The sequence below is a fragment of the Mobula birostris genome, chromosome 4 (genome assembly GCF_030028105.1).
Source record: "Mobula birostris isolate sMobBir1 chromosome 4, sMobBir1.hap1, whole genome shotgun sequence".
Lineage (NCBI taxonomy): Eukaryota > Metazoa > Chordata > Chondrichthyes > Myliobatiformes > Myliobatidae > Mobula > Mobula birostris.
Genome location: NC_092373.1, coordinates 74685556 through 74709904, shown reverse-complemented (window position 1 = coordinate 74709904; position 24349 = coordinate 74685556). Strand labels below are relative to the sequence as shown.

Below are 24349 nucleotides of genomic sequence, written 5' to 3'. Positions count from 1 at the left end.
GTGTGCTTAGACCCCTGCTCTACTCACTTTGCACTTATAACTGAGACTAACACAGCTCCAATGCCATATATAACTGTGATGACACCACTGTCATTGGCTGATGACAAATCAGCATGTAGGAGGGAGATTGAAAATCTGGCTGAGGGTTGCCACAACAACAACCTCTTATTGTCAGCAACTACAGACATCACGTGAGGGAAACCAGAGGTTCATGAGCCAGTCCTCATCAGAAGATCAGGGATGGAGAGGGTTAACAACTTTAAATTCCTTGTGTTATTATTTCGAAGGGCCTATCCTGGGTCCAGCATGTAAGTGCAATTATGAAGAAAGCACGGCAGCACCTCTACTTTCTTTGGAGTTTGTGAAGATTTTGCATGTCATCTAAAACTTTGACAAGCTTCTATAGATATGTAGTGGAGAGTATATTCACCGGCTGTATTAGAAACACCAATGCCCTTGAACGGAAATAAGGGAATTAGGCAGTCAGTGCAGTGTTCCCCTATGGCCATTCCCCTCACAAACAGGTATACCTCTTTGGGCAACACACATCAAAGTTGCTGGTGAACGCAGCAGGCCAGGCAGCATCTCTAGGAAGAGGTACAGTCGACGTTTCAGGCTGAAACCCTTCGTCAGGAAGTTAGTCCTGACGAAGGGTCTCGGCCTGAAACGTCGACTGTACCTCTTCCTAGAGATGCTGCCTGGCCTGCTGCGTTCACCAGCAATTTTGATGTGTGTTGCTTGAATTTCTAGCATCTACAGAATTCCTGTTGTTTACCTCTTTGGGCATTGTTCAGGAGCATATTTTTATCAGGGGCTGATGGCAAAAATCAGGTCTCTAGCACCGTTACCCTGAGCCTCAGGGAAAAGGAAGAGTCAGACACGTGATAATGGCTGGAGACTCAATAGTGTGAGGGAGAGACAAGAGATTCTGTGGCTGCAGAAGAAGTGTTAGGATGGTGTGTTTCCACCCCAGCTGCCAGGCTCTAGGATGCATCTGAGCAGCTGCTGAAAATTCTTGGGTGGGGGAGGGTGTACAGCCAGAGGTTGTTGTACACTTGGTACAAATGACAAAAGCAGAACAAGTGATGAGGACCTGCAAAATGAGTATAGGGAGCTAGGTAAGAAATTAAAATGCAGGCCCTTAAGGGTAGTGATCTCAGGATTTCTCCTGCTGCCACATGCTAGCAAGTCCTGGAAGAGGAAGATAGGTCAGATGAAGGTTTAACTGATTAACAGGAGAGAAGTGGGGTTCAGACTAAGGACAAAGTCAGTGAGGAGGCAAAGATACATGCAACAACTAATGAGTGTAAAAGGGTAGATAGGACCACAGGTTTAATTTACATATGTTCCAATGCACATAGTTTAACAAGAAAAGCAGATGAACTGGGGAGGGGGTTGTGGATTGCCTCTAGGGCCTGGGATATTGTGGCCAGAACAGAAATATGATTGAGAGAAGGGCAGGACTGGCAGCTCAAATGTTCTGGAATACTAATGCTTCAGGCGTGACACGGGAACAGGTAAAGTGGAAAGAGTTGTTGCCTTTTTGATAAACAACATCACACAGTGCTTAGAGGATATTCTAGAGGGATCACCTAATTAGGTCATTTAGGTAGAACTTAGAAATAAGGAAGGGATTTTCACCTTGATAGGGCTGTACCATAGTCTCCCCTCAGGTCCCCTCTCCCCCCTCCGATAGTCAGTAAGAACTGAGGAGCAGATAGGTGAAGAATTACATGTTGTCAGTTAATTGTAAATTTTCTGACAGCACCATTATCAAAGGCCCAATCAAAGATGATGATGAATCAGCATATAGGAGGGAGACTGAAAATCTGGCTGAGTGGTGCCATAACAACAACCTCTCACCCAATGTCAGCGATACCAAGGAGCTGATAGTGACTTCAGGAGGAGGAAACCATGAGCCAGTCCTCATCGGGTCAGAGGTGGAGAGGGTCAGCAACTTTAAATTTCTTACTGTTATCATGTCCTGGGCCCAGCACGTAAGTGCAATTATGAAGAAAACACTGCAGTGCCTTTACACTTGTGCTTCTGGTGTGGCCTCTTGTATATCGGTGAGACCCGCCGTAGATTGGGAGACCGCTTTGCTGACCATCTACGCTCCCTCTGCCAGAACAAGGGGGATCTCCCAGTGGGCACCCATTTTAATTCCACTTCCCATTCCCATTCTGATATGTCCATGCATGGGCTCTTCCACTGTTGGGATAAGGCCACATTTAGGTTAGAGGAACAACACCTTGTATTCCATTTGGGTAGCCTCCAACCTGATGGTATGAACATCGATTTCTCTAACTTCCAGTAATCCCTCTCACCACCCCGCCCCCCCCGTTCACCATTTCTCATCCCCCTGTCCTCCTCTCGTGTCATCTCCTTGCCCGCCCATCGCCTCCATCTGGTGCTCCTTCCCTTCCCCCCCCCCCATTTCTTTTTCCCATGGCCTTCTATCTCTTTCTCCAATCAACTTCCTAGCTTCTTCCTTCATCCCTCTCCACTCCCCTCACCTTTCAAATCTACTCCTCAACCCTTTTCTTCAGTCCTGCCGAAGGGTTTCAACCCAAAACATCGACTGCACTTTTTCCCACAGATGCAGCCTGATCTGCTGAGTTCCTGCAGCATTGTGTGTGTTGCTCAGATCTTCAGCATCTGTAGATTTTCTCCGGTTAGTGCCTTTACTTAGAAGTTTGTAAGATCCGGCATGACATCAAAACCTTTGACAAACTTCTATAGATGTGTAGTGGAGCCTGGTGCAACATCAATGCCCTTGAATGGAAAATCCTACTGAAAGTGGTGGATAAGGCCCAGTCCATCACAGTTAAAGATCTCCCCACCAATCAGCACATCTACATAGAGCATTGTCACAGGAAAGCAATGTCCATCATTCATGACCCCCACTATCTATTCCATGCTCTTCTTGCTCCTACCATCGTGAAGAAGGTACAGGAGCCTCGGAACCCACACTATCATGGTTCAGGAACGGTTATTACCCTTCAAACGTTAGGTTCTTGAACCAAGGGGGATAACTTCACTTGCGCAGTCACTGAACTGTTTCCATAACCTATGGACTTACTTTCAAGGACTCTCCATCTCATGTTCTCAATATTTAATGCTTATTTATTTGCTTTTGTTTTTGCAGTAGTAGCAGTTGTTGACTTTTGCAGACTGATTGCCCGTCCTGTTGGGTATGATCTTTCATTAATTCTATTATAGTTATTGGATTTATTGAGTATGCCTGCAAGCAAATGAAGCTCAGGATTGTACATGGTGACATATATGTACTTTGATAATAAATTTGTTTTGAGCTATTGTCTATGCCTACCTAGCCCTGATTTGGCTCCATTGCTGTAAGTGTCAATACCCTGAATGAATGACTGCATGTTGATTTATGGTGTTGCTGAGAAAATGGACTATCTCATTCATTGATCTGGTAGGCAATGAATGACTAAACTGTACTCTTCTCCAGTGCACCAATAAAAATGTTCTGCATGCACAGTACTAGGTGAAATAATCCTGAAATATTTGTGGACTAGTTCAGTTCTGCTTCGTTAATTGGCCATGTCATTAACTTGACATGACGCCTTCAAGTGATAATGCCACCAATTGCATTTACATTTGTGCATTCTGCAAGTAAAGCACATACTATTATCTGCATCTTGAGATAGGATTTGTTCTGCTGTATAATGTAATTATTTTCCTGACTGGTGATGATCTTGTCTAACATCCAAGTGTCACTGTGGAAAGAATGGTTTTAGGCCATTATCTGACATGAATTTTTCCACAATACTGGGTATTTGCAGTTTCCAATCTAATTAAATCACATTCCAAAGTATTGCTACAGATCCTGCTTTGTTTCTGCTGTCAGCATGTTGCTTCATAGATTAAAGTTTGCAGATTGGGTCAGATGTCATTGTCGGCATTTTGCCAAGTTCACTGGTTGTAGCAAGAATTTTCAGTGTTTCACTTCTCATCAATGGTGGTATGTTCTTGTTAACACTATTTGCCTTTAGCCATCTGCGCATTTTACACCAAGTCCTGACATAAATAGCTACTGTATGATATAGTCAACAAAGAAAAATTCTGACTCACGTCTGAGCAAGATAGTTGCTGTGCAACTGAAACTGCACTTCAGGGTGTTGTGAACAGTGATGGAAGCTCTGTACGTCATTAATGTACTGTGTTCTGGTTGGTTCATCTTGATGTAAATTACTTTAAAGCTTTTAAATTTTTAAATGATTTTAAAGCGTCGTCCAGGTATTGATAAAATGTATTAAACAAGCAAAACAATCGGTGAATAAAATCTACTGTTAGGCAGGTTTTGATAATGTCTGATTTGGCATTGAAATACATCAAAAAAGGAGTGTGTTCATTTCTGAGGTGCACCCTATAAAAGTATGAGATGTTTGAAATGTGTCTTAGAATTGGGCTTTAACCCCAATTATACGTGCTCTGTTCACTCTGCACATGAGCTTGACTCCTAATCCATGTGTGTGCTCTGAACCATACTCTTTTACTGTTTTCATCTATGTAAGCAATACTTGTCAGGGCATCGGCACCAATTGTTAATGATGCATATTCCAAAGATAATTTTAATTATAAAAACAATCTCCTGACCTAAACTTGCGTATGCATTATCTTCCTCTGTATCCTGCAACCATTAGGAACTGTTTCTTATAATGTTCTATTTCTTTGTAGCATCAGTTTAATTACCCTGAATGTGTTCTACTATCAAAACCAGATAGTATTTTCCAAGTCTTTTTTTGTACCAGGTTGCTTCTTGATGAACTTGCATTATTCTTTGAGAATATTGTCAAGTTCTAATTCTCATCACTATTCAGACAGCTTTCTGATAGGAAAGGGTCCTTATTTCTCCCCACTAATGCATCCTTCCTGAACATGATTATGCCTGCAAGAAATAACACTCATGCAAACCTACAAAATCATCATACTCCTATTTTGATATCTTCAATAATTTTTGTTATGCCTTTGGTATGTAACATACAGCCTTCAGAATGTTACTCTTTCAGTAACAAAGTAAACTTGTTGCTATCAAAGACATTTAATTTTGAAATTCCAACAGCAAAAATAATTGTTATGGTAAGTTTGAAACTCTTGACGCGTACAAAGTATTTTTTCTGTAACACAGCATTTCTTAGAAATGCAGCTATTGTGTCTTACCACCTGATAGGTCAATGGATAGTGATCTAAAGCAAGAGGCTAGCTTTTCCATATTAAAGTGATTGCATATGGAATTGACAAGCCAGAACTTAGTGTACTAACAACAACATTTTAGTTGGAATATTTGAATTCGATATCCTGTTTGCTAGGAAGCAATTTCAAGTCTTAAACATTGCCTTGATTATGACTTAATCTGTTTGAATCAGGAATCAATCACGTTTCTGCATGCGCCAACACAAGCATATAATTTCGTAAATCGTGGATTATTTCCATGCAGAACGGATATGTTTAGAATATGAAAAGATTCATCAGCGAGTCCGGAAGTGAATCATTTCCTGTTTGAATGTTCTGTTTCAAATTGTGATAACAATTGGTTTGAGTTTAGTTAATGTTCTTTAAAATTAATTGAGAGTTCAACCAGAAAAAAATGCAAATACTGTATGGCATTTTACTGTCAAAAGTCTTGCAACTTATGACCAATCTTATAGTTGTATAAATATTACAATGTTGTTACTGTTACTGTCTGATTTGAGGAAAGTGTAGGAATTCTGCCCTAATTTTGAGTAAAGGCCACAATTCCAAATTAACATTTGTGTACTGCAACAAACATGTACAATCAGAGCACAATTTGAATGTATTTGGAGAAGATGACCATTTCATATGAAACTTTCAACTTGTGCATGTCTCTGGTGCTTATGACTCATTTATTTCTTTATAGCTAAGGGTGTATCCTTCACTTCTTTCATCACTTGCCCACTCATCTTCCATTAAAGTTGTTGGAGAAAGCAAACGAGTGCTAGTTTGGGTTCAAAAAGTGACTTGGGCAAATATGTGGGATAAAAAATATTACACTTAAAAGTATTAGATTTGGTTTAAATCTAAAATGCAGATCAAAGGATTTTTCTGAAGTAATGCCTGAAAAAGTAATAATAGAGAAACTGGCTAACAAATGCAGTACAAGTAACACTACAATGTAATCGTTTAAATAATATCATATGCAAGTAGCCTACAAGATATGCTGGGGTGTTAATATCCAAATTAGAAGATTCATATTGAATCATTGAGGGTTCTCTCTGAAATGTATTGTTTTGATTGAAGGAAGAAAATTAAGATTAAAGTGATTTCATCTGTTACTTCTATTGGATTGATTTATGATTTAGTCTATTTATGTCTATTTCTTTATCCATATTAAATCCATGATGTTTTCCATATAGTACAATTGTACTATTTCTTGATAGATTTATTTTTGTTTGAGGATCTTGGTGAAACTATCTCTGGCTTACTTTGCATTCTTCCAGGAAGAGAAGATAGCACGGCAGGAGTAAATGTTTCATGTTTTTTAAAGCTGTCCTTAGCTGAGGAATATGCATCAATTACACAATGTTTATGCATCTGTTTGACTGGATTATCAAAAGTAGTTTAGACAGTAATTTTGTGGACTCAGGACTAGGAGACTGATTCACCTTTTACAACTTTATGTTTATTGGTCATATTGCAAGCCAAAAGGAACGGTGGAGATGCAGAAACAACATTAAAATGTACATGCTATTATGTACATAAACACGAGAAATTCTGCAGATTGCTAGAAATTCAGAGCAACACAAAATGCTGGAGGAACTCAGCAGGTCAGGCAGTATCGATGGGGGGGGGTACAAATTCTCCAAGTTATGTGCATAAGTTATTAGACCGAATGCCTTTCTGATCTCATTAACTCATTGTCTCTGATAATTACTTCACTTTGAACCATCTTGGAAAAGAAGCTTAACTTTGGCGTGGAAAGTCAGTATAAATCCATGCAATTACCAACATTTTAATGTGTAAACTCAAACAATATTCACACAATCAGACAAGTCATGAAGCTGCAGCACCACTTTGCCAGTTTCAACTATTCAAAATACACTTCATCGCTGGATTTCCCAAAGATTTGTCGAACAGGAATGCAACATTGTGTTATTTGCCTATTATGACAGTCTTAGTTAAGCCAAGGGGTGACTTAGCTGATTTCCAATAACTTGTAGTTTGTTCCATGCCCTGTCTCTATTCTATCATATTATGACACAAAAGGACCTCTAAGTAAGAGATCATGCCAACTTTGTATTGCATGTCTCCAGTGGAGTCAACTCCCCCCTCTTCCCTCCCCCAAATACTGCAACTTTGGTTACTGGCTGTGGTAAGTAGTTTACCGTTGACCTCAAATTATCAGATTGTCCTCCATTTGTAACCTGTGCTATTGAGGTTTATCAGATTTCTTGGAAATGCAAAATCATGAAAATTACTAAACTCATTATTAATAATTGCCCAAGTTTTAGGATAGTTTTCTGATTTCTGGAAATTAATGAATTTTCTTATTTCCTTTCTGTGTAAAACAGGCTTTCTCAGGAACGTGAGTTTCATTTTTAATAGGATGAGCATTTTGTGAGGTGACCAGTATTGTTCTCCTACTGTAACTATAGGTGACGATGCTGAAAAACCAATACTCCTCTTGCAGAAATGCATAATTATCGAAGAGCATGGATCTGAAGTTCTGTGATCAAATTAATTTCTCCACTAGCATATCATTCAGTTAGTATAGTTGAAAATTCTTCATTAAAATATCAACAAATAGCAATTTTAATTTTAGTGATTTTATTCAAGGTCATCTGGATCTTAAAACTGAAATTCACTGAAACATAGCATGAATTGATATTTTGTTTTGCGCATAATAAATTGAGTGACAGCATCATTCGTGTTTATTGCTGAATCTTGGAGTCCTTCAGTTGAAAATCATCTGAAATTGAAACAACCATAAAATCCAAGTGTATTTCAGCTGAAAGTCTACTGTTTAGTTTGTTATTTGTGGTGCCAAGTGCATTTAGCGGATGGTAAAGATAATCACAGATTATGTTCAAAGTAGGTTCATTATCACAGTTCATAGGTTATGGGAACAATTCAGTGAAGGTGTGAGTGAAGTTACCTCTTCTGGTTTAAGAGCATAATGGTTAAGGGGAATATATCTGACCCCTGATGGTATGGGTCTTGAGGCTGGTAGACCACCCTTCTGCTGGCAGCAGTGAGAAGAGAGCATCACCTCGATGGTTGGAGTCCTTGGTGAGTGCTGCTTTCCTGTGACAGCTCTCCGTATGGATGTGCTCAATGATGGGGAGGACTGTACCCATGATGGACTGGGCCGTATCCATTTTCTGGTCAGGGGCATTGGTGTTTTCATACCAGGCTGTGATGCAGCCAGTCAGTATACTCTCCACCTCTCATTAGTCAAAGTTATAGATGTCATGCTGAATCCTCACAAAGTCCTAAGGAAGTAGAGGTGCTGCTGTGCTTTCTTCGTAATGGCAACTTAGTTGGTGGACCCCAGGACAGACCTTCTGAAATGATAACACAAGGAATTTTAAAGTTGCTGACCCTCTCCACCTCAAATCCCTAATGAGGACTGGCTCATGAACCTCCTGTTTCCTCTTGAAGCCAATAATCATCTCCTTGGTCTTGCAGATGTGAGGGAGTTGTTGTAGCACCATGCAGCCAGGATTTCAATCTCCCTTCTATGTGCTGATTTGTCACCACTTTTGATTTGGCAGTGATGTCATCGGCAGTAGAGCTGTGCTTAGCCTCACAGTCATAGTATAAAGAGAGTAGAAATAGGGGCTAAGCACACAGCCTTGTGGTGCACCTGTGTTGAGGGAGATGCTGCTAATCCGAGCTGACTGGGGTCTGCAAGTGAGGAAGTCAAGAATCCAGTTGCACGAGGAGGTATTGAGGTTTAGGACTTGAAGCTTGTTGATTAGTTTTGAGGGGATGATGGTATTGAATGCTGAGCTGTAGTCAATGAAGAGCAAGCATCCTGGTGGATGCATCTTTGCTGTCCAGATGTTCCAGGATTAAGTGAAAAGCCAATGATATAGCATCTGCTGTGGACCTTTTGTGAGGGTAGGCAAACAGGAGTGGATCCAAGTTGCTTCTCAGGCAGGAGTTGATATGTTGAACTGATTGTCAGGTGTGTTATATCATTGCAAGTAAATGGGCTAAATCTATCCATTATTTAAGCACGAATTTGGTAAGACTATACAATATATTGTTAAAAACAAGAAATCACAAGTGTTGAGTTATCCTGCTCCTCCAGAAACTTATTATTTTCTAGAAGACTTAAGAGTTGAAATACATGGGAAGGCATGCAACTACTGTCCTTGTGTGGTAATTTGATACTAAATATGCCAGGAGAAGAACGGATTTTTAAAAATATTTTCATTCAAGTGAAGTCTAATAGCTGTCAATCAGGTTTTCTGGCCCTAAAATTAATATTTACAAGTCTTGAACTATCTCCCGATTTTAATTATTGTTAGTCATGTTTTTAAAAATTCCATTTATTTTTTACACACTGTTTAGAATTGAATTCACTCAATCTATTTCTGTCTGTTCTGCCCATTAATGATTACTGATCAGTTAAGAATATAACTGCATCTCTAGATCCCATGTTCAAAGAGTAATTTTGTTTCACATTATTTCTGATTCTGTTCAAAGTATTCTAGGATTTTGTAATTTGAAAGTGGGTATTATTTTTGAGTTCAAGTTTATTGTCATTCAGCCGTACACATGTATAGTGCCAAATGAGACAACGGTCCTCCGGACCAAGGTGCAGAACACAGTACATATAGCTCACACAAAAAGTAATATTACCACAAATTAACAAATAAAGTAAGGTGCATATATGAAAAGTGAACAGTATAATGCTACTGGTGCTTCATATGTGATGAGACTTGGGTGGTGGCTGGGAGTTCATTAGTAGTACAGCCTGGGGGAAGAAGCAGTTAACCACTCTTAACAGTTCTTATCCTAATGCTATGGTACCTCCTGCCTGATGATAAACAAGTATTTATGTCAGTGCAGTTTAGCATGTATAATGTGTACAGATAACTTGCTAATCAAACATTGTTTGAAAGTCGCTTCCACAGTACTGGTTAATGAGGTATGTGGCTCCCTTCCCATTGGTTTGCTCTTGTGCCCTGCGTCACCAGTTTCTGGTCCCAGGTCACATGCTGTGGTGCCTGTTACTGATTTCCAGTCATCAGGTGTCTAAAGATGAACACACGTGTGTGATCGCTGTCTTTTTGACCCCAGCTTGCTGCAGGCTGGAGAAACCATTTGGAAGGTGTGTTACAGTTAATAGGGGGAGGAGCTCACATTTTGGGTTTACACCTTGTTAGATTCTATTTAAACGTACCGTGGGTTAACAGTAAAGAATCATATTCTGGAAGAATTAGAGAACTTTTATTTACAGTAATGAACAAACATGTCTTAATCCCGCCACGTGCTGAAACGTTCTGGCAAGCCCCGTGCATGCTCAGTGCTGTCCAATCAGGTACTGGTACATCATTGCATGTGATATCACCACATCTTCCCTTCAAAAGAAAAAAAATAAATAACAACATTAATCAAAGCAAAGACATAATTCAACAAGTCTCAATCAGTCTCTCTGTGGTTTATGAACACGAGTAGACCTTCTAAGTGGTACACACAGATCTTGTGCTTCCTTGTTATTATTTACATGTTTTGTCTCGTCTGCATCAGTTAACTGAATCTCTGAAGAATCACATCTTCCTTTCCTTAAAAAGAAAAACAAATAACAACATTAACCAGTAAATGAATCTGAACAAAACTGAAACTCTGAAGTTGGCTCTTCGCTATTTGGGCCATGACTCTTCTTGTGCTGCTTCTTTTTCTTTTCTGCTTTAAGCTTTTCCTCATGTATCTCAACTAAACTTTTTGGTATACTCTCACTTGCCTCCTGGTTAGAATCTGGAATTTCAGGGAAGTAGTTCACACTATCCTCCTCAGCAGTCTGCTTCTCTGCTTCTGTTTGTACTGTATCTTTCCTAATTCCTTCCACTTCCATTTGTAATGAATTGCAAATCTTCTTTTCTTCATCTAATTCATTTAGTAACTGTGTAATCTCTTTTTTTTAATGCTGAGACTTCATCATTTCAATAAAACTTCCTAATTCTGTTACTTGTGCTTTCACTTTCTTATACTGTGCCCACTGCGAGCGTTCTTGCTCTAGACAGTGATTAGACTGAATCTCATATTCTCTCAGTGTCTCTTTCATTATCGCTTGCATTGAAGCAACCTCTTCCTGCCATTGCTTTTCACATCATCAATTGCCTCCTGTTTGGTCGTCTCAGACACTGCAGCTACTGATTTTATATTCCCCATGTCAGCATTTTCATAAAGCGCATCTATATAAAATTCCTCACGTTCATCTTCAGTCACTGCATTTACTTGTTTCATTTCATTTTCCTTCTTTCTCCTTCTACAACAGTGTGAAAAATGATTAATCTTACCGCAGTTGTAGCAAATTTTGCCGTATGTGAAACACTGATTTGGACGGTGTTCCCGCACACAGCGATCACATGACTTTTTTTCCTCAAACACCGTCTTGCTCTCTGTCGGTTTTGTCGACGTATTATTATATTTCTTGATATATTTGCTTTTTTTTACAGCGTTTACATTACAGTTTTCAACAAAAAGCTCTTTAGCCTGCAACATTACGGTCTCAGAAGCTTTACAGATCGCGAAAGCTTTTTCAAAATCTTGCCCTCTCAACAGCCTTTCTCTCAGTGCATTATCTCGAATGCCACAAACTAGTCTATCTTTAATAAGAGAGTCTGTGAGCAATCCAAGCTCGCATGTACTACTGCGCTTTCTTCACTCCGTAACATACTGATCAATTGTTTCAGCAGCCCTTTGCGCACATGTGAAGAATTTATATCGTTCATACGTTAAGTTCTGCGTGGGTATACAAAATACTTCAAATCAGTCCATTATCGACTTTAAATTGAAATTATCTCCATCTTCAAAGACAAAATTATTATATACCTCTACTGCGTCAGTCCTGATTATATGGAACGAAAGTGCAGCTTTGGTTCTATCTGATTTGTCTTCGTAATTGATCGCCGATAAGTACAGTTCAAACTGTTGCTTGAAGATCTTCCAATTCTCCGCTACATTCCCAGTCAGCTGAAGTTTTGGTGGGGGTAGTAAACCTTCCATAGTACCGTTTGCAGTTCGAACTTTTTTCTTTTTTTTTTCTCCGATTATCTTCGATTCTTGATTCTCCCGTATTACTCTTCCAGTAGCAGTTCTGACACCATGTTATATTTGTCCTATTTAAATGTACCATGGGTTAACAGTAAAGAATCATATTCTGGAAGAATTAGTGAACTTTTATTGATAGTAATAAACATGTCTTAACCCCGCCATGTGCTGAAACATTCTGGCAAGCCCCGTGCATGCTCAGTGCTGTCCAATCAGGTACTGGCACATCATTGCACGTGAAATCACCACACATCTAGTCAAGTAATGTTTATTGCTTGTTTAATCCTGTGTAACATGGACAGATTTAACAGATGTTTTGAATGTCTAGTGTTGTAATATCTGCAGTTTGGTTGACTTGGATGAGTACTTGTTTACTTCCATTGAGTGAAGGGTTTCATTGCTTGTGAATAAGCTATTATTAAACATACTGTACATGCTGTTTCACTCACTGACACGATGAAGCTGTTTCCATACGTGTCTCGATGGTATACTTTGAGTCGCCATTGCTTCATACTCATGTTTGATATACTACTTTGCATGATTTTATTCTCAGATTTGGTGCAATAATACACTCTCTTCTTTGTTTTAAAGGAATTGGAAAGGTGAAGCGGAAACCAAGCATTCGAGACACGGCATCCAATGCAGATAACGATGGTTATGCTGACAATGGTGAACGTCTGTATGACTTGAATGCTCCTGCTTATGTGAAATTTAACTACACAGCAGAGAGAGATGATGAGCTTTCGTTGGTTAAAGGGACCAAAGTTACTGTCATGGAAAAATGCAGCGATGGATGGTGGAGGGGTAGTTATAATGGACAAACTGGTTGGTTTCCTTCAAATTATGTTATGGAGGAACCAGAGGGCACTTCTGTAGAACCTGTCAGCTCCTTAACAGAAAGACTAGCAGTTGTAATGAATGCACACAATGCTAAAGTACTGCATGTTGTGCAGGCTCTGTACCCATTCAGTTCTTCAAATGAGGAGGAGCTTAATTTCGAGAAAGGCGAGGTGATGGATGTTATTGAGAAACCAGAAAATGATCCGGAATGGTGGAAATGCCGGAAAGCTGATGGGCAAGTAGGGCTGGTACCCAAGAACTATGTGAATACCATACCAACGTCACCACCATCCAATAGCATTGGTCCAACACCACCTCGATGTGATTATATAGGAGTAGCAACCACTGGCAAGTTTGCTGGTAGTCCATGGTATTATGGAAAGATTACAAGGCACCAAGGAGAAATGGCTCTGAATGAAAGAGGGGTTGATGGAGATTTCATAATTCGAGACAGCGAGTCCTCGGTAAGTAACAGATTAGTTATTTTAAAATTGTGATCTTTTACTAATCATAATATTCTGATGATTCTTATGAGGATTTGTAGCTTCTATTGCTACATAATCATTTTTGGATTTTAATGTCAAATTGATTGCAAAAGGGAAATGAGACTTCATTGTGGTATAAATTGGTACCCAGATTTGTTACTGCTGGCTATATCGATTTATTGAAATTTTACTAGATTACATTAAGATATTAGTATGCAAAATATAGTTTGTGACTCAAGCTGCGACAGCCAGGATTTCCTGCTTGGCACCAGTTTCAATTCCCCTTCCAATTCCCATGCTGACATGTCTGTCAATGGGCTCCTTTATTGCCATGTTGAGGCCAGATGCAAGTTGGAGGAGCAACACTTCATAGTAGTCTCCAAACTTGACAGCATTGTCACTGATTTCATCAACTTCATGTAAACTTCTATTTTCCTTTCTCTTCCCCCCCCCCAACTTTGTTATCCCTCACTCATGTGGCCTCTTCACCCCGTCTTTTCTCCTCTTCCCACTCTAAAATCCTGCCCATCACCTCCCCCTGGTTCCCCACCTCATTGTCTTTATTCCATAGCCTCTGTCCTCTCATCGCCTAGATTGTCACCTCATTCCCTCACCTGGATTCACCTATTAGCCGTCTGCCTATGCTCCACACCTTCGCCCACATTTTCATTCTGTGTTTGCCTTCTTTTCCAGTCCTGATGTAGGGTGTAGGCATCTCCATAGAGGCTGGCTGACCTAATGAGTTCCTCCAGTATTGTAATTCAAGCATGCTGCATCCTCTTCCCATTCCCATCTTGGAATATATTGGTACTTTTTGATTCCTCTCCATGAATTGAACCATGACAACAAAATGGTTGCTGGCTGGAACCTTTATAATTTGGGTAGGAATGTTAAAGGTTTGTTTTTAAAGGTATGCAGCCATCAATGAAAATAAGAATTTGGACTGATTATTGTTGAATTTTATTTCCTCTCATTTATTATCTAGTGGTACTTAGTGATGTGATTACATCTGCAATGTGTAACACAAGATGGGAGCCAATTATCAGAATATGTTTTTAAAGGACTAATCAAGTTTGCTTTCACTTCTTTCACAGCCTAATGATTTCTCTGTGTCCTTGAAGGCTCAAAATAAAAATAAGCACTTCAAGGTACAATTGAAGCAAGGCCTCTACTGCATTGGACAACGAAAATTTGACAGCATGGAAGATTTAGTGGAACATTACAAAAAGGCGCCAATTTTCACAAGTGAACATGGCGAAAAATTGTTTTTGGTGAAACCTTTATCTTAATGGAGGGGAGAAAGATCCACTGAACTGGATTGTTCCTAACAATTAAAAATAAACAGCGGAGAAAAGGAAAAATGATCATGATTTGCGATTTAATGGCGATAATGACGTAAAAGAACAGATCAACTTTTAACTTTTCAGTTTGAACTATTGTCCTAGTTGGATTGTACTGCTGTTTAATTTTCAATAGCTTTTCTTGTTTGTAAAAAGAATTTTTGTGCCTTGCTTTGGTAGAGCTCCTCATTGTGAATATACTATCAACAGTTGCTTCTAATTTTTCCAATGATCTTAACCCTTTTTTTATATTCCACTTTCTAAATGGCAGGAATGTGTTTCATTCTCATTGCAGATCTTTGATTATATCTGTGCTTTAAGAACCTTGTTGAGTAGATTGTAATTTGAGAGATGTGATGTTTTGTGCATGATGAAATTGGAATACTCAATTGCCCCTTTCTCAATTATTTACAGAAAATATCAATCAGCTTTGGTTTAATTTGGTTGGAATTCTTTTGGGTGCAAGTTGCATCAGAATAAAAGCTAAAATGTGGACATACCAGATTCTGCCTTACAATATTTCAAGCCAAAGGCTGTGTTTAACTGTTGTAATAAAGTTGCAGTTGGATCACACTTTGGTAGATCATGCAATGTCCTGCAACTTCAATAATACCTTTTAAAACATTAATATTCATTTTAGTTCTCTTTAACTCCCAAGTTATTTGTAGCAGAACTGCTTTGAATTGTTCAACCAGCGTTGATAACTTTAAAATAAAGTCTGTTGCATTTGTACTTGTTCATTTTAAGGATACACTATATATTATGCTCTTAATTTTGTCATGCAGTTGTAAAGAATAATGCCATTTAACAGATATTGTGCTGTCACTGATTGTATCAATTTTTGTTTGACACGAGTCAGTGGATTTGCATAACTGTAGACCCCTGCACCTATAATTGTATATACTGTAGGCCACTATATGTTGTGCATCCTGGTCAATGAAAGTGAACTGTTGTATTGTGGGGAGAGGGAGAGATAAACACAGTCAATTACTCAGACATGAATATGATAAACACATAACTTGTGTACTACACACATCACTTTATAGCGTCACTAGAAAAGAATTGTCTGAGTGTCAGGAATTTGAATGATATTATTTATCTTTAATTTATATTTCAAACTCACCCCATGGTTATCACCCCATTGAAAGCAGTAGTATGTATTTGTACTGTTTTACAATGTTATTAATACCAGAAATTATATCCAAGGGTCCAGGAGAAAAATGTTGTACTTCGTCTTGTGTAAGTTAAAGACCAGTGATTAGAATCTTGTTGGAACTACAGATGAATAGAAATGATATTGCAGCAAGTGCTGACACTAATTTTGAATGCAGTGGGTCACTGAAAAGAGAAGTTATATTGCTGTAGGTAATTCAAGGGAACCCATGAAGAGGATTGTTGAATCATATTTTTATATATTGAATTTTAGTCAATTCAAGGGTTTCTGAGCCCTGGTCTTTTGATGTTCATTATAGTTGTAATCCTTTAGAAAAAAAATGAGTACCAAAACCATTCACATATTGTTCCTAATCAATTTTTTGTATTGAAATTGCTTTATCATATGCATATATCCCCCTTTTAAATGTTGAAAATAACTGTTACAAAAGCATAAGATACTGTGAAGTCAAATTTTTTGCTGTACAGTGCAGCAAATATCCTACATGCTTTTATCAGCTTATGTCAAAGTATGATTCTTCACTTATTATAAAATCCAATAAAGTTTGTAAATCATCTCCTAATATTATTGTTTCTGATACTTTCCCGAATTTAGCAGCTTGAACTTTGTAATGCCATGCCATTACGTAACTGAAAACATCAGGTGAATTGAGGAAATAGAATTTATTATGAAAATGTAACTGGAGTGACATCATCTATGGTTATTAGGCTCTTGAGGGAGCAATGATAGAAAATGTTAAGCAGTAGCTGTTGGCTAAGGAGTGGTTGGATAGTAGCTCTTGGTGAGAAGGAATTGTATTTTAGAATAAATGTGGTTCTGTAGGTTAAATTAAAAACCAAACAAAGACAGTAGCATTTTTGAAAAATATGCTACAAAATTGTAAGCTAACCAAGTGAAAGAGAGATGCTATTCTCATGTAACTTGGGATACAGTCAGTATTAAAGGTGCAGGTTGCGCAATTTCTGAATTGGAATAATGAAGGATTTTTTTTTAGCCAGTATATAACGAGGTGGAGCATTTCTGCATTTAATTTTAGAAAAGGAAGTTGGATAAGTGGGAGGAGGGTTAAGGGGAACATAATTGTGTTAGTGATCTTATTTCATGACATTTAATATTAATGTAGGCAAAGAAAAAGGTCCCAAAATTGAGGCCTGCTTTGCTTTATTTAGAAATGACTCAGTAAAGATGGACTGTGAAGGTAAGTCAGTGTCAGGTAAATCGGAGACATTAAGAGAACATTTCATGTTAATGTTTCCACAAAGAAACAGTGGAACTGTAGATCTTGAAGCACCACAGATGCTAAGCTGCATAGGATAAGAGATAAAAGAGAAAGCACATATTAGACATCAAGAACTCTATATCAGAAGGTCGACAAGAGTATACAAGGTGTAAGAATGAAACTAAAGGTGAAGTTAGTAGACTGAAGAACATTGGGAAATGACTGATAGCAACCCCGTTTGCTCCCTTGAAGGAACAAATTTAATGTGGTACAGTTGCAAGAAAAAGTTTGTGAACACTTTGTAATTACCTGTATTTCTGCATTAATTACTCATAAAATGAGGACTGATCTTCATCTCAGTCACAATGATTGTACTACTTCTATCAATGCTGAATACACCATTTAAATAATTATAGTCTATGTTCAAAATTATGTAAACCTCTGTGGTAATGCCTTCTACAAAAGCTATTTGGAGTCAGGTGTTCCAATCAATGAGATGTGATTAGAGGTGTGGGTTGCAGAGGAGCCCTGCCCTATAAAAAGGAGACATGCAACATCTGGTTATGGACTGAGCCTGCTTTTCTAAAGAAAGGTCTATTTATGTGAACCATGGCTTGATCAAAACAACTTTCATTGGACCTTAGCAGAAGAATTGTAGAGATGCATGAAGCTGGAAAAAGCTATAAAAGCATTTCTAAAGACCTGAGTGTTCGTCAGTCCACAGTAAGAGAAATTGACTACAAACGGAGGAAATTCAGTACTGTTTCTATTCTCCCTAGGAGTGGGCATCCTGCAAGGATCATGCCAAGAGCATAATGTGCAATGCTGAAGGGGGTGAGAAAGAACCCAAGGGTAACAGCAAAAGATCTGCAGAAATCTCAGGAACTTGCTAAAATTATGTGCCCCTATTAGAAAAATGGAAAACAAGAATGGTGTTCATGGAAAGACACCATAGAGAAAACCACTGCAGTCCAAAAACAAAATTGCAGCATGTCTCAAGTTTGCAAAAGACCACCTGGATGTTCCACAATGTTTCTGGGACAATGTGTGGACAGATAGACAGAAGTTGAACTTCTTGGTAGAAATGCACACTGGTATATTTGGAGGAAAAGGGCACTGCACAACAACACCAAAACTTCATCTCAATTGTGAAGCATGGTGGAAGGAGCATCATGGTTTCGTGACTCCCTTGTCCATTCATTCCCCCCATCCCTCCCCACCGATCTCCCTCCTGGCACTTATCTTTGTAAGCGGAACAAGTGCTACACATGCCCTTACACTTGCTCCCTCACTACCATTCAGGACCCCAGACAGTCCTTCCAGGTGAGGCGACACTTCACCTGTGAGTCGGCTGAGGTGATATACTGCGTCCGGTGCTCCCGATGCGGCCTTCTGTATATTGGGGAGACCTGACACAGACTGGGAAATCGTTTTGCTGAACATCTACGCCCTGTTTGCCAGAGAAAGCAGGATCTCCCAGTGGCCACACATTTTAATTCCATGTCCCTTTTCCATTCTGATATGTTTATCCACGGCCTCCTTTACTGTAAAGATGAAGCCACACTCAGGTTGGAGGAACAACACCTCATATTCTGTCTGGGTAGACTCCAACCTGATGGCATAAACATTGACTTCTCAAACTTCTGCTAATGCCTCACCTCCCCCTTGTACCCCATCCGTTATTTATTTATTTATATACACACATTCTTTTTCTCTCTCTCCTTTTTCTCCCTCTGACTATACCCCTTGCCCATCCTCTGGGTCCCCCCCACCTTTTTCTTTCTCCCTAGGCCTCCTATCCCATGATCCTCTCATATCCCCTTTGCCAATCACCTGTCCAGCTCTTGGCTCCATCCCCTCCCCCTCCTGTCTTCTCCTATCATTTCTGATCTCCCCCTCCCCCTCCCACTTTCAAATCTCTTAATAGCTCTTCTTTCAATTAGTCCTGATGAAGGGTCTTGGCCCGAAAAGTTGACTGTATCTCTTCCTATAGATGCTGCCTGGCCTGCTGTGTTCACTAGCAACTTTTGTGTGTGTTGCTTGAAATTCCAGCATCTGCAGATTTCCTTGTGTTTGCGTCGTATCATGGTTTGGGGTTGCTTTGGACAATGTAATAACATAGCAATCCAAGCCACAAAAGTAAATCAACAGAATAGTTTTTAAAATGAAGAAAATTTATGTTTTGGAGTGACCAGGTCAGAAGCCAGATTTTAACCCAATTGAGATGCTTTGTTGTGACCTGAAGAGGGCTGTTCATGCAAGGTATCCCAGAAATATTGATGAACTGAAACAGTTTTGTATGGCAGAATGGTCTAAAATTCCTCCTTCCTGCTGAAGGAGCTTCTGCCAGTTATTAAATACAAGGATTCATATACTTTTTCCAGCCTGGACTATGAATGATTAAGCATTGTGTTTAATAAAGACATGAAAAGTACAAATGATGTGTTTATATGTGTTTTTAGGTCGGTTGGTGGTGCAGTAAGATCAGCGCCGGGCTCGAGAACGGAGGTTCCCAAGTTTGATTCAGTGACAGAGCGCTCCTGAGCGCACTGCCCACCCGCGCTGGGTTGATGTCGAGCTCGCAACTTGGCCTTGTAAAATAATACGGTGAAATGTCTGTGCGAGGAGTGGCGCCCCACACAGCCTTTTGAACTGCGCCTGGTAAGGCATGAAAATGCCCGACGCTGGCCCCTCAGGTCTGAGTCGACGTCATCGCCATGTCAATCTGTTACTGTGAATTAGATGATCAGACCACATTTCTGAGTGGATAAAACCAGGTAATTGCAAAGGGTCCACAAATTCTTTCTTGCCACTGTAAATGGTTCTGTGCTCAATTTGTTTGATATCTCTGCTCATTAAAGAAAGCAACATATTTTGAAATAACTGAACTCAAAGTTTCAATGTTGTTAACAGATTAAATCCATATATGTCTATCTAGGCTCTGCACGTAGATTGGAACATGTATGCTTAAAATGTTTACAGCATTCCCTAAGCAGAAGTTAAATTATTTGCATCAAGCAAATTGTTCTCTATACTCCATGGTTTCTCTCTGATGGCAGGAAACAGCTTGTGAACAGACACATTCAACAAACAATTCACCCAATATTAATTTGGTTAAGCTTCAGAGAAATTAAATAACCATTTATGCTTAAATAACAGAATCAATCTCGATCCATCTGTTTACCACATTAATTGATAGTTGGCTCCCTCATTGAAAAAGAGATGATAACCACCAAGTATTCGCATGTCAGAATTCTGCATACAGACTGAAATTGAATTGACTTCCGTAAATTCTGAAAGTGGTAGCTGAAGAGATTGTAGAGGCAGCAGTTGTTATATTTCAAGAATCTCTAGATTCTGGAATGGTTTCAGGGGGCTGGAAATTTGCAAATTTTACATTCTTTAAGAAGCAGGGAGGCAAAAGAAGGACATAATTCTGCTCCTAAATCTTTTTGTCTAATGTGCATAATATGTTTATAGATCATTATAATTTGGAACTATTGATAAGGAGTAAAGAAGAAAATTGGAAATCGCTGATTTTTCTTGGCAAGAATGTTAATCAAAAATTGACTTTTTTCTGTATTTTCAGTTCTTATTTGAAAGTTCAAAGTAATTTATTATTAAAGTACTTATGCCACCATATACTACCCTGAGATGCATTTTCTTGTTGGCATTCACAGTAATGACAAAAAAACGCAATAGAATCAGTGAACAAATGAACACAACAAAGACAAACAACCAAAGTGCAACAGAGGACAAAATGTGCAAATACAAAAAAAATTATAATGAAAATAAATGAGCAATAAATTAGAGAACATGCGATTGTATAGGCCTTGAAAGTGAATGTGTCGGTTGTGGAGTCAGTTCAGTATTGTGTTGTGTGAAGTTATCCCCTCTGGTTTAAGAACCTGATGGCTGAGGGATAATAACTGCTGCTGAACTTGGTACTGGGAGTTCCTTCCTGATAGCAGCAGTGAGAAGAGAACATTGCCTGGATGGTGGGTGTTGCTGATGGTGGTTGCTGCTTTCTTGTGACAGATCTTGTAGATGTGCTTGATGGTGGTGAGGCCTAGATCTGTGACAGACTGGGCTGTAGCCATTACTCTTCATGTATTTTCAAATTTTTTCCCAATTCATCATATAGCACTTCAGTCCACACCACTCCTGGGTTATAGGCCGCTGACAACAGTTTGCCAGTGTCTTCTGTCTGGGGACAGATTTTCAAGTTGTCACCAGGCGTATCCCATCTTGGTGTATCCTTCCTCTCCCAATAAGGGGGTCTTTGGAGCTTCCACTGGAGTTTCTGTAACTCTAGGTTTTTACGGGATGAATTGCTGTTCCCATGACCAACTCTGTTCCTTTTTCAGCTGGGCTTGGGGATGTCCATGTTAGAGTTAATTTATCATATATGTTGATTAGAATTCAGGAAAGAGATATGATTATGATTATTTCAAAGTTCAAAGTAAATTTATCAAAGTACATGTATGTCACCATATGCAACACTGAGATTTGTTTTCTTGAAGTAAATCCAAGAAACTTAGTAGAATCAATGAAAGGCCACACCAAACAGGATGGCCAAACAACCAATATGCAAAAGACAGCAAACTGCAAGTATAAAAGAAAGGAAAGAAATAATAAATAAATAAATAAATAAGCAAGAGATAACGAGAACATGAGATGAATCCTTGAAAGTGAGTCTATACAGTAGGCGCGGGAATAGTTCAGTGATGGTGTAAGTGCAGACATCCCACCCTGCAAAAACTCATTTCAGGGAGGTAGCACCATCAATTTGCGGGAGACTTCCGGGAGAGGTGGGATGTCTGCAATAGAGTAGCTCCTTTGCAGCTAGCCAGCTAGTTTAAATAACGTTAGCTATGCTAATGAACAAATGACACTTGTTAAACTCACCGCAACATGTCTTTTACAGTCTTAACCCACCATGGGCAATAGAAAAGTCATTGTTGCAAACAGTGCGGCGAGCAACACTGTCATTATTTTCACTCCTATTAGGCAGGGGTACACTTTAGTGTAGTCTGGGGTGATGTACACTTTATATTTTGTTTGGAACACTCTGCAATGTCTCTGTGTGTCTGTCTCTCTCTCTCTCTCTCTCTCTCTCTCTCTCTCTCATGGTAGCTCGGGCGCTCTCAAGCTCTCTCGCTCACTTTCGCTTTCGCTCACTTGCTTTCTTGTGCGCGTGTTCTCTCTCGTGGTCACTCTCGCACTCTCTCTTGCTTTTCTCTCGCTTGCTCTCAAAATAATTGATTTCCGTGATATTGTATATAATTTGCGGGCATCGGGGAGCCACTATTAATATGCGAGAGACTCCCAGAAGTTCCGGGAGAGGTGGGATATCTGTAAGTGAGGTTGACTGAAGTTATCTCCACTGGTCCAAGAGCCTGATGGTTGAGCATAATAACTGCTTCTGAACCTGTGGTGTGGGTGGGTTCTGAGGCTCCTGTACCTCTACCAGATGGCAGCAGCAGCAAGAAGAGAGCATAGCCTGGGTGGTGATGGATGTTGCTTTCCTGTGACGGAGCGCTGTGTAGATGTGCTCAATGGTGGGGAGGGCTCTACCTCTGATTGACTGGGCCATATCCAGAAATAACTTAATATAGGATTTTCTGTAAAAGGGCATTGGTCTTTCCATACCAATCTGTAATGCAACCAGTCAATATACACTCTGTAACACATCTACAGATGTTTGTCAAAGATCTAGATGTCATGCCAAAACTTCGCAAATGTCTAAGGAAGTAGATGCACTGTCGTGCTTTCTTTGTAATTGCACTTGCATGCTGAGCCCAAGACTGATCCTCAGAAATGATAACACAGAGGCATTTTATGCTGCTGACCCTCTCCAGCTCTGATCCTCTGATGATGACTGCCTCATTGACCCTCAGTTTCCTCCTCTGAAGTCAATAATCAGCTCCTTGTTTTTATTGGCATTGAGTGAGAAGTTGTCGTGGCACCACTCGGTTTGTTCCATTCATAGATCCTGGATTTCCTGATTTTTTTTTTAACTTGTGTATTTCAAACATATTTGTTGTTATGAAATCATTGCATTTACCTTTAAATACAATACTTTTTAATTGAAAGCCAATTGATCTGATTTAAATTTAGAATATGTCAGCAAAGGATATCATAAAGAGTGTTCATGGAATTCAGTAATAGCAGCGGTACTTTGAGCTTAAAAATAAAAGTGTGCTAATGGATAGATATCGTCATTTATCGTGAGATCAAAAAAAGCTTCCATTCCATCCGTGGAGCCCCAGACCATTTTGTTTGATTTCTTTATGTTTAGGAAATATTCTCAATTTAAGTAGCTGTTGATCAGATAGTATTTCAATAATGGTGAATTATTGGATTCAATTTTCCAGATTATAGAAATGGTTTATAACATTACGAAGCATTGTCAGAACAAAGAGGATAAATGGGTCGCCTCCCATAACTCCCAATTTAGCTCTCTCTTCCTGCCTCTATAAATGTTTATCTTTTTTTTTAGGAGTGAAAATCATAAATTAATGATTGGGGTTCTGCTTTTCCCCACAATTACTCTGGGTCCATTAAAACTTTTCATTATTGTAAAAGCCTTAATTGCATCATCTTATCACCATGGGTTCTGGCATGATGATTGTAAACCTCTTCTGCAACTCCATATCCTTCTTATAAAATGTGGACCAGAGCTTCAATCCATGATCTAAACAAAGCTAGCTGCAAGTTGTGAATTACTTGATTTCTTTCCAAATTCCATCCTTTTTAGGACATTTTCTTCTTTGCTTTAAATAAGCCTTACTTTTTTGTAGCACAGCTTATTTATGTATTTTCCATCAGTTCCTCTTGTTCCACAATACTCTCATTTCCTGAGTAATGTATGCCAGCTTCATATTTATCAGTGCTCAAATTCACTTCTTAGTTGAATTTATTCTGCTAAATTATTGTAAGTCTCCTGTAATTTTTCATCAACTTTCTACACCTTTGACCATCTCTCTGAATTTGATGTTCTCAAATTTAGAAACTATTT

At 39.2% G+C, this 24349-nt stretch overlaps 1 protein-coding gene across 3 annotated transcripts in view; it reads left to right on the top strand.

The window, feature by feature from the left end:
* The window catches only part of LOC140196422 (SH2/SH3 adapter protein NCK1-like), a 231602-nt gene extending 214937 nt beyond the window's left edge, over positions 1 to 16665 (top strand). For all 3 annotated transcript variants that reach the window (XM_072255621.1, XM_072255622.1, XM_072255623.1), the window contains 2 exons: positions 12862 to 13574; positions 14690 to 16665. In XM_072255621.1, the coding sequence (XP_072111722.1) occupies positions 12862 to 13574; positions 14690 to 14884 (908 nt within the window). In that variant the 3' untranslated portion in view covers positions 14885 to 16665. The remainder of the gene's footprint in view (positions 1 to 12861; positions 13575 to 14689) is intronic.
* The last annotated feature ends 7684 nt before the right edge of the window (positions 16666 to 24349 follow it).